Source organism: Molothrus aeneus, chromosome 31 (genome assembly GCF_037042795.1).
Source record: "Molothrus aeneus isolate 106 chromosome 31, BPBGC_Maene_1.0, whole genome shotgun sequence".
In the NCBI taxonomy this organism is placed as follows: domain Eukaryota; kingdom Metazoa; phylum Chordata; class Aves; order Passeriformes; family Icteridae; genus Molothrus; species Molothrus aeneus.
The window spans coordinates 978500-990875 of NC_089676.1; the positions used below are offsets into that span (position 1 = coordinate 978500).

Consider the following 12376-nt stretch of genomic DNA (forward strand, 5'->3'; position numbering starts at 1 on the left):
TCACTGGGTGAGAAACTGAGGGTTTGGGGTTTTTAGTGTGCAAGGTGGATGGCACAGGGTGTCATCCTGGGTTTCTTCTTCCTTCTTCTTCATGGGTTTGGGTGGCATTTTGTAATTGGGCAGAAAAGTCCTCATTGCAGCTCTTTGGGATCAGTTATTGGGTTAAAAGGGAAAATAATCCAGGTGTCAGCTCTTAATTGGATAGTTTAGTCTTAAAAAAACCTTGTGACAAGAGATTGTTGGCCAATTTGTGCCTTCTCATGAAAAGCTGCCCAACTCACGGTTGTGAGACTGTTTTAGTGATAAGAAATAATAAACACCTGAGTGTTTATTTAAACATGAACTACATCTCAAGTGCCTTCAATCCAGACACAGAGAAACCAACAACTGGTACCAGGTCCCCCCAAGAACCTCCCCTGGACCAGCACTTGCCCCTGTACAAATCAACAGAATCACCCCAAGACATCACTGACTTCAGTGGGGTTAAAAAATCAGGATACAACCCCTGGGCTTTGATGCCAGGGTGTCTCTAATTTAGGAATTACAGCACGGGGAGCAACAGAGAGGAACTTCCTTGTTTTTAAAGGTTCTGTTTACACCAGGACTGAATTTGGCCATGCACAAACTCAGGTCCCCCCAAGAACATCCCCTGGCCTGCATGGACCAGCACTTGCCCCTGTACAAATCAACAGCATCACCCCAAGATGTTGCTGACCTCAGTGGGGTCAAAAAATCGGGATACAACCCCTGGGCTTTGATGCCAACTTAGGAATTACAGCATGGGGAGCAACAGAGAGAAACTTTCTTGTTTTTAAAGGTTCTGTTTACACCAGGACTGAATCTGGCCCTTCATGAACTCAGGCATCTTTGTCACCTTCAGGTGCCACAACATCACGAAGGGAAAAAAAAAAAAACCTTAATGCTCTTTGCTGTCCTGCAAAAAACAGGGAAAACCTGCTTCCAAACAGCTAAATAGGAAAATAAACCCCGAAATTATAGGCAAATTGTCCAATCTGACAGAATTTCCTGACAAAAGCAGACGAGTGGCATTTGCCAAACGCAAAGGCGCCACAGGAAGAGCAGGACAGGACAGGGCACGTGGCACAGTGACAGCTGGGAGCCCTGCTGGGGTGACACGGGGGGTGATGGTGACAACACCGGGCAGCAAAGCCCGTGCCAAGACTGGGCTCACAGACAGGGAAGGTTTGGGCACGGCTGCATCGAGGTGACGAGGTGAGACAAGCACTGTGCCCCCAACAGGGCACAGGGACACCCCAAAGTCCCTCCCTCATGCTCACCAGCACACTTTGAATCCCTCTGTTTCCAACATATCAAAAGCAATGAAGGCATTATGATGGAACCAGCACTTGCCAACTCTTTTTCTTTTTTTTTTTTTTTGCAGGAGTCAAAGATACAGAATTTCCTGGAAGTCTTGATGCCTTTTTATGCCAAATTCAGCAGGGGAAAAAAAAAAAAAAAAAAAGTCTTGACAATTCTCTGTCTTCCTAAACAGCAACAAACATCTCCGTTCTGAGGCCAAAGCTTATTTGGGAGTGGCTCTTCAACTACCTGAGAGCTGCAGGAAACACAGGGCCCCTGGGGGAAATAAAAACCCTGCAGTGAATAAATCCCAGATGGGTTGGGAACTCCGCTGGCAGCATTTGCTCAGCACCACAGGTTGGGCTCGGTGGATCCTTTTGCAAGCAATGGGCACCACAGCCAGCCCAGCCTGATCTCCATCCAAGCTGAAGCTTTTCACAATATTTCCCATTAAAATTGCTCCTTCCTGGGCCTTCCCAGGCACCACTTTCACCCTCATTCCTGGATTCAGCTGCAGAGGGGAAATGTTCTTGTTCACACACAGAAGGACCCCACTCACTCCTGACCATGGTGGCATCTGATGCCCTGTCTGGTGTCACCAGTGATTCCTGACATCTAATAATTATTAATTAATTAACTGATAATAATGATTACGAATAATTCTTATACCTAACATTAACATTATACATATTATATCATATTATATTATATTATATTATATCATATCATATCATATTATATTATATTATATTATATTATATTAATATATTATACTATATTAATATATTATATTAATATAATATTATATATTATATATTATTTTATTATATTATATATTACATTATATTATATTAATATATTAGATTGTATTATATTAGATTGTATTATATTATATTATATTATATTATATTATATTATATTATATTATATTATATTATATTATATTATATTATATTATATTATATTATACTAATATATTCTATTATAATAATAACTGAGTAATTCCTGGTGTCCCTAATTCCTGTGCTGAGTGTCTGCAGAACAAGGCACTGGGAATCAGTCACTGCCATGAACAGGAGATTCCCAGGCCTTTTTCTGCAGTTTCCTGAGGACTTTTCCCTATTATTTTTCTATTTTAGTACGTGTCCTTGTTTGTTCTCAGAATGGCCCAAAAGAGGAAGAAGTGCTGCTGCTGGGGAAGGAACAGCTTTGCCTTTTTTTTTTTTGAAACTGCTTTTTGTGGATTTTTTTTTTCCAAAATCTTTTGTTTCGCCGACGCAGCCAAAAGACAGAAAGTTGAGCTTTTCCTAAAAAAAAAAAATAAGTTTTTTTTTTCCTTTTTCTCTTTCAGAGGCAAAATGGAAAAAAGGTTGTTCCATGAGCAGTGAAGCAATGAAGCTGGGTTTCCTTCAGGCACTGCAGAGACTCTCTGGTGTCTAACAGGGGCTGCGCCCATCTCAACACAATTCCCTCTGCAGGGGCAGGAGCTGGAGCTCTCATTTCTTCCCTCCCATCCCTGCCTGGGGATTGGGAAGGTAATCCGTGAAAAAAAATCAAAATGAAAATCAAAAATCAAAAAAAATCAAATCAAAATCGAATGAAATTCAAATCAAAACCAAAAAATCAAAATAAAAAAAAAATTTAAAAAAATCACATCAAAGTCCAAAAAAATCAAAATCAAATCAAAGTCCAAAAAAAATCAAAATCGAATCAAAATCCAAAAAAATCAAAATAAAATCAAAATTAAAAAATAAAATCAAAATCCAAAAAATAAAATCAAAATCATAAAATCGAATCAAAATCGAATCAAAATCAAATCAAAAACAAAAAATCAAAATAAAAAATCAAAAAAATCAAATCAAAATCCAAAAAAATCACAATCAAATCAAAATTTAAAAATCAAATTAAAAAAAAAAAACAAATTAAAATCCAAAAAAAATCAAAATCAAATCAAAATTTAAAAATCAAATCAAAATAAAAATAAAAAAATCAAATCAAAATTCAAATTTTTAGGCAGCTCCCAGAGCCCTCAGCTCTGCCTGTATTTGACACCTGAACCAAGCACAGGGACGAGCACAGGGCTGCCACCACCAGCCCAAGCATTTTGCCACAATAAATGGCAAAAAAAAATCAAAAAAAAAATTTTAAATTATAAAATAAAAGATAAAAAAATTTAAAAATAAAACATATAAAATCATCCTGGGGGTTGTTCCCTCAAAAAAGTGTGTCAAGGAAAGCAGTGGGACGGGGTGGATGTGGCTCTGCTCACCCTGAAATATCTCACAGCATCTGCCCTTCACCTCTCCCCAGCTCCTTCTCTAACACATCTTTGTGTTTGCTAATCAGTTCTGCCTTGGTGTTTTTGCTCTCCCCATAAAAAATCAGCCATAACTTCATTGTCTGTGGGACCCACAGGTCCTTGCAGGGTGGCTTTGCAGCAGCTGAGCTGTGAGGGGCAGCTCTGGTGTCACCATCCCTGCTCCTGCAGGAAAGCCACCAGCAGCCCCAGCTTTTTGCCATCTCTAAGCCCACATAAAATCGTCCTGGGTGTTGTCTCCTCAAAAAACTGTGTCCAGGAAAGCAGTGGGACGGGGTGGATGTGGCTCTGCTCACCCATACCCTGAAACAGCTCTTGGCACCATCCCTTCATCTCTCCTCAGCTCCTTCTCTAACACATATTTGTGTTTGCTAACCAGCTCTGCCTTGGTCTCTCTGCTCTCCCCATAAAAAATCAGCCATAACTTCATTGTCTGTGGGACCCACAGGTCCTTGCAGGGTGGCTTTGCAGCAGCTGAGCTGTGAGGGGCAGCTGTGGTGTCACCATCCCTGCTCCTGCAGGAAAGCCACCAGCAGCCCCAGCTTTTTGCCATCTCTAAGCCCACATAAAATCGTCCTGGGGGTTGTTTCCTCAAAAAACTGTGTCCAGGAAAGCAGTGGAATGGGGTGGATGTGGCTCTGCTCACCCATACCCTGAAACAGCTCTCGGCACCATCCCTTCATCTCTCCTCAGCTCCTTCTCTAACACATCTTTGTGTTTGCTAACCAGCTCTGCCTTGGTCTCTCTGCTCTCCCCAGCCACCAATGCTGTAAAATCAGTCATAACTTCATTGTCTCCGAGTTCCTTGCATTGTGGCTTTGCAGCAGCTGAGGAGCAGCGAGGGGCAGCTGTGGTGTCACCATCCCTGCTCCTGCAGGAAAGCCACCAGCAGCCCCAGGAAACATCAAACCAGAAAAAAACAACACAAAAAAATCCTTCCTGTAAACCTGTGACAGCAACCCTGAGCTGGGATTGTGACCCTGGGGCTGGGCTGTGACCTGTGACACTGTGAGGAGCTGCAGGGAAGGGGATGGCGACAAGCCCCAGGGCTGAGCAAGGCGCTGCTCTGCAGCACAGGAAGCACCAGGCTGGAGTGGCAGCAGGACACGAGCCAGGGCAGCGTGCCTTGCAGCAATCTGCTGCTCTCTGAGACAACAAAATGAGAGCTTGGGGACAACAAAATGCCATTTCCAGCCATACGGGCGTTGGCTGCTGCTTCTTTTGGGTTTTTTTACAAAAAAAAAAAAAAATGTGCATCCCACATTTTGAGCTTTTTGTCGAGATGATGTAAAAGGAAAATAATTCTGCTGGAGCGGGAATCAAACCCAAAGATTCCTGTGTTTGGGATCTCTGCAAGGTCTTTTAGAAAAGAACTTTCCTTCTCATTCCTCCTCTTTTATTTTGCCAGGGAAAAAAACCAAAAAAACAGAAGATGCAAAGAGGTTTTCAGGAAACCTTTCTGTCACTGGGCTGCAGCCAGCAGAACACAACAATTTTTCATATGGAAGAAATTTAAAAGCAGAAAATTTTCAGAGAGAACCAGGGGGAGAATTTCCCATTGCAAAGCCCACCTCAGTCATCACCTGCCCCTCAGGTCCCCCCCATTCTACCAGGACCCACTGCACATCCTGCTTTTCCAGGCAATATTCTCACTTCCATGACTGCAGCTCACAGGGGAGCAGATTTCCAGCCCGAGGAGGGGAAGAGAGCAGCAGGAAATGCAGAACATGTGAGAGGAAACCATGCTCAACCAGGATGCAGTCGACTTCCCTTAGAGGAGGGAGCCTCAACCACTCTGGGCTTTGGGGAAGTCTGGATGAGGATAAGGATGAGAATGAGGATGAAGACATTGACACTGGCAGCTGCCCCTGCATTTCAGCACCTCCCCAGCATCCTGCAGAATGCCTGATTTAACACATCCTGGGGAATGCCAACCCCGCGAAGGCGAACGAGGGGGAAAAATCAGCCCCTCCAGGACACTCAGCCAAGCAAAGGGCAGAAACAGCTGGGTGCCTTTAAGTGGCTGTGGAGCATCCTGGTGCTTGGTGAGCTCTGCTCTGTCCAAGTCCTCTCTGAGGAGCTGGCACGTCAGCCAGGCTGGCAGGAAACGAGAAGCGACAGCGAGCCCCAAAGCCGGCGTGATCCCGGCTGGGCGGGCACGTGGCACCCAGCGTGCCCAGCTGGGGGCTCAGCTGGCTCCCCCCGACTCAGGAAACCCCCCTCTCTGCACCAGAGAGATTTTCTCTGACTTAAAAGCCTGCAGTAACCAGGATTTTGTCTGGCACGGAGAAGCTGCGGGGGCTGCGTGGCTGGATCCCGCTCCTGATGGACACTGCTGAGCCCTGGCACTGCTGAAACCCCACCCTGGGGGGGTCCCTGTCAGCAGCCAGGACACCCCTCTGGCTGTCCTGAGCAGCCCAGACCCCGGCCAGGGGGCTCAGGGACCCTGGCACAGAGCCCACAATGCCTGTGTGGGCTTGATTATGACCCATGGAGCAAGTCACCAACCTTAGATGAAGATCTGCAAGCCATGACAAATTAGGTACAATCATAGTGAAGTTATCACGGGGTGGAAGAGTAGATTTTGGGGTTTTTGGTATGGGGGTTCAGGGGGCAAGATGGAGGGGACTGGGCATGTCCAGCCTTTCTCCTTCTTCTTCTTGGCCTCCATCTTCTGCTGTGATGGTGGCACTTTGGGATTGGTTTAGAGTAGAAGCTCAGTGTCTAACACAGCTGATAGGTATTGGGAAGTAATTGTAAATATTGTACAGGTAGTTTTTAGTATAAAGACATAACCCTGCCCTGGGGCAGGCAGAGTGCCTGGAACTGCCCTGCTGGATGGACCTCGGCAGGGCAGGAGAGAATTTTTTATAGATAAGACACAATAAACAACCTTGAGAGCGAGAAATGAAGAGCCCTGACTCCTTCTTCAAGTGCTCGGGCTGGGAAAAGAGACTTTGGAACTTTTCTTGGGGTCACTCTGAGCAGCAGAGACCCCAACAGGTCCCCACGGGGAATGGGCCCCAAAAGGCAGCTGGGGTGTGGGACCCCTCCTGAGCTAGGGCTGGGTATGCTCAGCATGGAGCAGCTCTGCCTCTCACTAAACATCCACAGGAGGAACCCCTCGAGGACATTCCTGTGCCCTCAGTCCCACCCTCAGATGCACCTCCCCAGCACCAAAAACCAGGAGATCTCATGTTTGCTGTTGTTTTCAAACGTAATTTGGACAGAGCATCTCATCCTGCCTGGAGCTGTGGTACCAGTGCTGCTGGGCCCAGCCTGGCAGTGCTTGGCTTAACCCTCCAGAGCCACTGCTCGCTCCCCTTCCAGCAGAAAAACAAAATCAAGAGGCTTCTGCCTCAATTCCTCCAGGTCCTGGCTGCTCCTCATCCTTCCTGAGATGCTGCCAGAGCCAGTCAGGGCTGAATCCCTCAGCAGGAAGGGCAGGCAGACATCACAGGGAAGGTGGGCTGATGCAGCAGCCCCTTGAAATCCACTTAAAATCACATTCGGTGGGAAATTCCCAGCCTGGGCTGTCACAGTCTCTAAATGCTCAATGTGGGGAAGCTTCCAGAATGAGAAGAAACTTTTTGTGAGTCAAGTTCAACTGGGAGCCACCAAGAAAAAGGAGATAAATTGGATTTGTGTGCAGTGGGGACACAGCTGGGCTGTTGGAACCTGACCTGGGTGAGGAGAAACAGAAATGAGCACCAAGAGTAGGAATGGGGGGGCTCGGATTCAGAAAACATTAAAAATCTTCAAGCAACCCCAACTCCTCCCAGACAAGACAAGGCTGAGGAGGGATGCTTGAGCAGCCTCCAAACCTGCCTGCACCCCAGCAGGTTTTGCTCCATGAGAGCTCTGCCAGCAATCCAAGCCGAGCCCGGCGTGTTTGGGTTTTTTTCCCTGCCATCCACCAATATCCTTCCGCTCCCGATGTTCCTCTCTGGCTGGCTTTGGATGCAGATCCAGCTTTTCATGTGGTGCAAACACAACGTTTCTTTGGGTGCCAAGGACTGTGTGTAACTTGTCGGCTTGGGAGTGTTTGCATCTTGGACCATAAGGGAACAGAGAAGGCTGCCCAAAATGTTTATGGTATTTTTAGGCCAAGACAAATCTGTTCGGTGCTGCGAGCGCGGGCTGAGCATCCCGGAGAGGCTGCCAGCATCTGCACAGCAAAAAGGGGCATGACCTGCATCCAACTGGCCAAAAAGGACATTTTGGAACCATTTTTAAGGCCCCTACAAAGCTGTGCTGTGGCAGAAGGGTCTCCAAAGCCCCAGCAAAGGAAGGCAGATGCTGCGAGATGCTCGGCTCAGCCATGGGGTGAAAACCTCAAGTTCAAATCTCTCAAAAAGATACATTTTACAGAGCATAAAAAAGAAGAGGAAAGCAAGATTTTTGGGGCAAGAGGCAGGCTGGGTTTTTTTTTCCCTTCCCCATGAAATCAAAGGCTGAGCACACTTGCCAAGGGGCACCAAAGGAATTCAAAGGCAGAAGCAGTGCAGGCTGTGCTGCTCCACTCTGCCACCAGTGGCTCTGAGGGCATTAACTGCTGCCCATAATGTCACTAATTACAAAGCCAAGCCCTTCATTTGCCTGTCTGTCCAGGTTTAATGGCAGCTGCCCCCATGCTGAGGACCCTGCAGCTCCATCTGCCCAGCCACTGTGAGAGAGAGGATGTGACCAAGGACCCAGGCACTGCTGGCACTGTCCTGAGAGCCAAATGTGCCCCCTTGTCCCAGAGATGCTCTGCCAGCACCAGGGACAAGGACAAAGCTGAGCAGAGGGCCAGTGTGGGCAGCTGAGCATCTCCTGCAATGGCAGCAGGCTGGAGGAGAGCAGCCTTGAAGTGAGCAGAGCTTGGGCACAGTGCCAGTGGCAGTGCTGGGCATGGGTCAGACTGAGAGTGCTTGGGCCATCCCTGGAGACCCACAAAACACAGCCAGACAGGCCTTGAGCAAACCCACCAAGCCATGAGCTTGGCCATGCTTTGAGCAGGCCCTGGACCATCCCACCTGGTCCATCCCATGAGCTTGGCCATGCCTTGAGCAGGCCCTGGACCATCCCATGAGCTTGGCCATGCCTTGAGCAGGCCCTGGACCATCCCATGAGCTTGGCCATGCCTTGAGCAGGCCCTGGACCATCCCATGAGCTTGGCCATGCCTTGAGCAGGCCCTGGACCATCCCATGAGCTTGGCCATGCCTTGAGCAGGCCCTGGACCATCCCATGAGCTTGGCCATGCTTTGAGCAGGCCCTGGACCATCCCATGAGCTTGGCCATGCCTTGAGCAGGCCCTGGACCATCCCATGAGCTTGGCCATGCTTTGAGCAGGCCCTGGACCATCCCATGAGCTTGGCCATGCTTTGAGGAGGCACTGGACCATCTCAGCTGGACCATCCCACCTGAATTCCCCTGCAATTTGGCCACTGGTGCCCTCCCACAACCTCACTGTGTCTGAATATCAGGTGGGGGCAGTGTCACCAGCTGCACCAGGCATTTCAGAACAATGCCACCAGCTGCACCAGGCACTCCAGCACCAGCCCCAAATCCACCTCATGGTTTGTCTGGATTCCACAGCAGGGTCCAACACAGCAAACCTGCCCCTCAAGCTTCAGGCCAGCAGATCACCACACAACTGGAGACAACTCTACCACCCAGAACAGAGTTATTTTCACGGGTTTGCTGAACCCAAACCATGCCAAATCCACCTGAGTGTGGCAGATCTGCTTGCCCCATGCCCTCCCTGCGTGCAGAGCGGTCCCAGCCTCAGCCCTGGCCCCAGCCTGGTGGCACAGCTGGGCCTCACCTCGATGATGTCGGCGTTGGTCCGGCTCTCGTGGGGCTCGTTGTACTCGGTGTACTTGAGCAGCACCTTGTCCATGTCGGTGCTGGCATACTGGAACAGCTTGTTGGAGTGGTTGAAGATGATGAGGGCGATCTCACAGTCGCACAGCACGCTCAGCTCGTAGGCTTTCTTCATCAAGCCAAACTTACGCTTGGTGAAGGTCACCTGAAAGCAAGGACAGCCATGGTCCCATGGTCAGAAGCTGTGGCCACGCTGCCAGCAGCTCCCAGAGGCAAATGGAATGACCACTGGGGGAAGAGGAAAAGGAAGGGGAATGCAGAAGGAATATTCTGTCTCAGTTTCCCCAACTGGAGCCAACCCCAAGCTCTCCTCTCTCGCCTCCCTCTTCCCAACGGTTCCTATTGCTGCCTATTTTGGGATCCTCCAAAGGCAGACACTTCACAAGCACAAAGATGATTATCAGCCTTGGAAATCACATATTGCCAAATCAAGAGAAAATAAATTTCAGCAAAATCCCCAGCAGAGCTGCCATCTGTCCGGGGGCTGCGGGTTTTTAAGTGGAATATTCAAGCCATGGAGATCTTGTCCTCTCTCGCTGCAGCTGTGCTGTGAGTGCCCAACCCTGGGGGCCACAGAGCTGGGGCTCAGCACCCCAAAACCACCCAGGGGTAACCACTCTCCTGCTCACCAGCCCCCATTTATCCCTCCCCTAAGGGCACCATGAGCCCCCCTGTGCCAGGGGCTGCCCAGCTGCCACTTCCACCTTGCTGAACCAAAACCTCCCACCTTGCTGCCCCTTTGTGGGACCTCACTGGGGGGTTCTCCTTTCCTTGCCTGCCCAAATGGGGTCCCCTGTCTCCCCAGCCTGCCCTGCCTTGAGCTGTAAGCAGAGCAGGAGTGATCCTGAGGGCTGGGGCTGGGTGCTGGCTCCAGCAGCAGCTCCAGCTGCAGGGCAGACGTTGGGCTGTGACTCCCAGCCCACGCTCAGCTCTCACCACCACACTCCTAACAGGAGCCAGCTGGTGGAGAAGGAGCTGGTTTGGGGCTCCCTGGCCCTGCTGCAGTGCAGACAGAGCTGCTGAGGGTCCCCCACCCCCTGAACACGCAGCACGCTGATGGGGAAGGCTCGAGGCTTGGCCAATGCCCTCCGAGCAAATAAAAAAAACAGAAGAAGAAAAGAAGAGGCAGGAGGTCATGGCTTTGTGCTAAGCATTGCTCTGGGAGCAAAGCAGCCTCCAGGGAAGGGTTGGAGATGAGCTGAGATGCCCTGGGGTGCCAAGACCTGCTGCCTTCTCCACGTGGGAAGGTTGCACTCCACTCTGGGCCTCCACCACAGCATCAATTTTGCAAGTGAACACCTTTAATTTGCAGAGCTGAGGGAGGAGAGTGAATGAGGCTGCTGCATCCCAGCCACAGGCCATGGAGCTGCCAGCAGCACCCAGAATGCAGCCTCAGGGTCCTGCAGCCCTCGAGACAAAGCCACGTGTGGCAGGAGGGCAGAGCAGGGGCAGCTCTGGGCACGCTTGGCAAGGGGAGCTGCTGCCCCTCCCCAGCACCTCCCAGAGATAATTAAGCAGTAATGAGATTCAGCTCTAATCGCCTCGGCCCCTGGGAAGCGCAGGGCTGGTCCCTGTGCTGCTGTGGCCGCCACGTGCGCCCGCTCTGGGCTCTCACATCACACCAGCAGCACCCCAGAGCACTCTGCTCAAATGAAATCACCTGAGGGCAGCTCCTTTCACCGACAGCTCCCCCTCCCCAGCAGCATTCTGCACTTCTCACCACCCAAAACCTCTGCTGGGGGGCAGCTCCCAGCACCAGGAGCTGGCAGTGCCACAGGTGGGAGCCAGCTGTGCTTCTGCTCCTGCAGCTGTGGCAGGACAGGCTCTGAAACCAAAACCTGGTATCTCTGCCCCCCTTTTCCCAGCAGGACCTGGTATCTCTGCCCCTTTCCCCAGCAGGACCTGGTATCTCTGCCCCCCCTTTTCCCAGCAGGACCTGGTATCTCTGCCCCTTTCCCCAGCAGGACCTGGTATCTCTGCCCCCTTCCCCACCAAAACCTGTCTCTCTGCCTCTTTTCCCAACAGGACCTGTCCCTTTGTCCCCTTCCCTAGCAGGACCTGTCTCTCTGTCCCCTTCCCCACCAAAACCTGTCCCTCTGCCCCCTTCCCCACCAAAACCTGTCTCTCTGTCCCCTTCCCTAGCAGGACCTGTCTCCCTGCCCCTTTTCCCAGCAGGAGCTGTCCCTCTGCCCCCTTCCCCACCAAAACCTGTCCCTTTGTCCCCTTCCCTAGCAGGACCTGTCTTCCTGACCCCCTTTGCCAGCAGGACCTGTCTCTGTCCCTTTTCCCACCAGGACCTGTCTCCCTGCCCCTTTTCCTAACAGGACCTGTCCCTCTGACCCCTTTTCCCAACAGGACCTGTCCCTCTGTCCCCTTCCCTAGCAGGACCTGTCTTCCTGACCCCCTTCCCCACCAAAACCTGTTTCCCTGCCCCTTTTCCCAGCAGGACCTGTCCCTTTGTCCCCTTCCCCAGCAGGACCTGTCTCTCTGCCCCCTTCCCCACCAAAACCTGTCCCTCTGCCCCTTCCCCACCAGGACCTGTCCCTCTGTCCCTGCTGGGGTGGCCTCCAGGCTCTGCCTGACCCTCCAAGCAGCTGGAGGAGCCCCAGCAGGAAAACACCTGAGGGTCTCCACCAGAACAAAGAGCCCAGGGTTGTTCCTGCAGCCACAGAGCCAGGGACACCCGGCCAAACCACACCTTGATGGGCTCAGCCACCAAGACTGGAGGCAGTGAGGTGGTGAGGCTGAGATGTGGGGTTCAAACCATGGGGCAGCTCTTGGCCTTGAAGAGCAGGGACAAAACACGGTCTGGGTTCTGCCCTTGAGCAGTGAAGAGTGTGGGGTCACCTCCCCCAAATCCACCAGCAACC

General features: G+C 50.6%; 1 protein-coding gene across 6 annotated transcripts in view; it reads right to left on the minus strand.

Moving 5' to 3' along the window:
- MEF2D (myocyte enhancer factor 2D) overlaps positions 1-12376 on the minus strand; it is a 92444-nt gene that overhangs the window by 28583 nt on the left and 51485 nt on the right. For all 6 annotated transcript variants that reach the window (XM_066568148.1, XM_066568153.1, XM_066568151.1 and 3 more), the window contains one exon: positions 9448-9651. In XM_066568148.1, coding sequence (XP_066424245.1) covers positions 9448-9651 — 204 coding nt within the window. The remainder of the gene's footprint in view (positions 1-9447; positions 9652-12376) is intronic.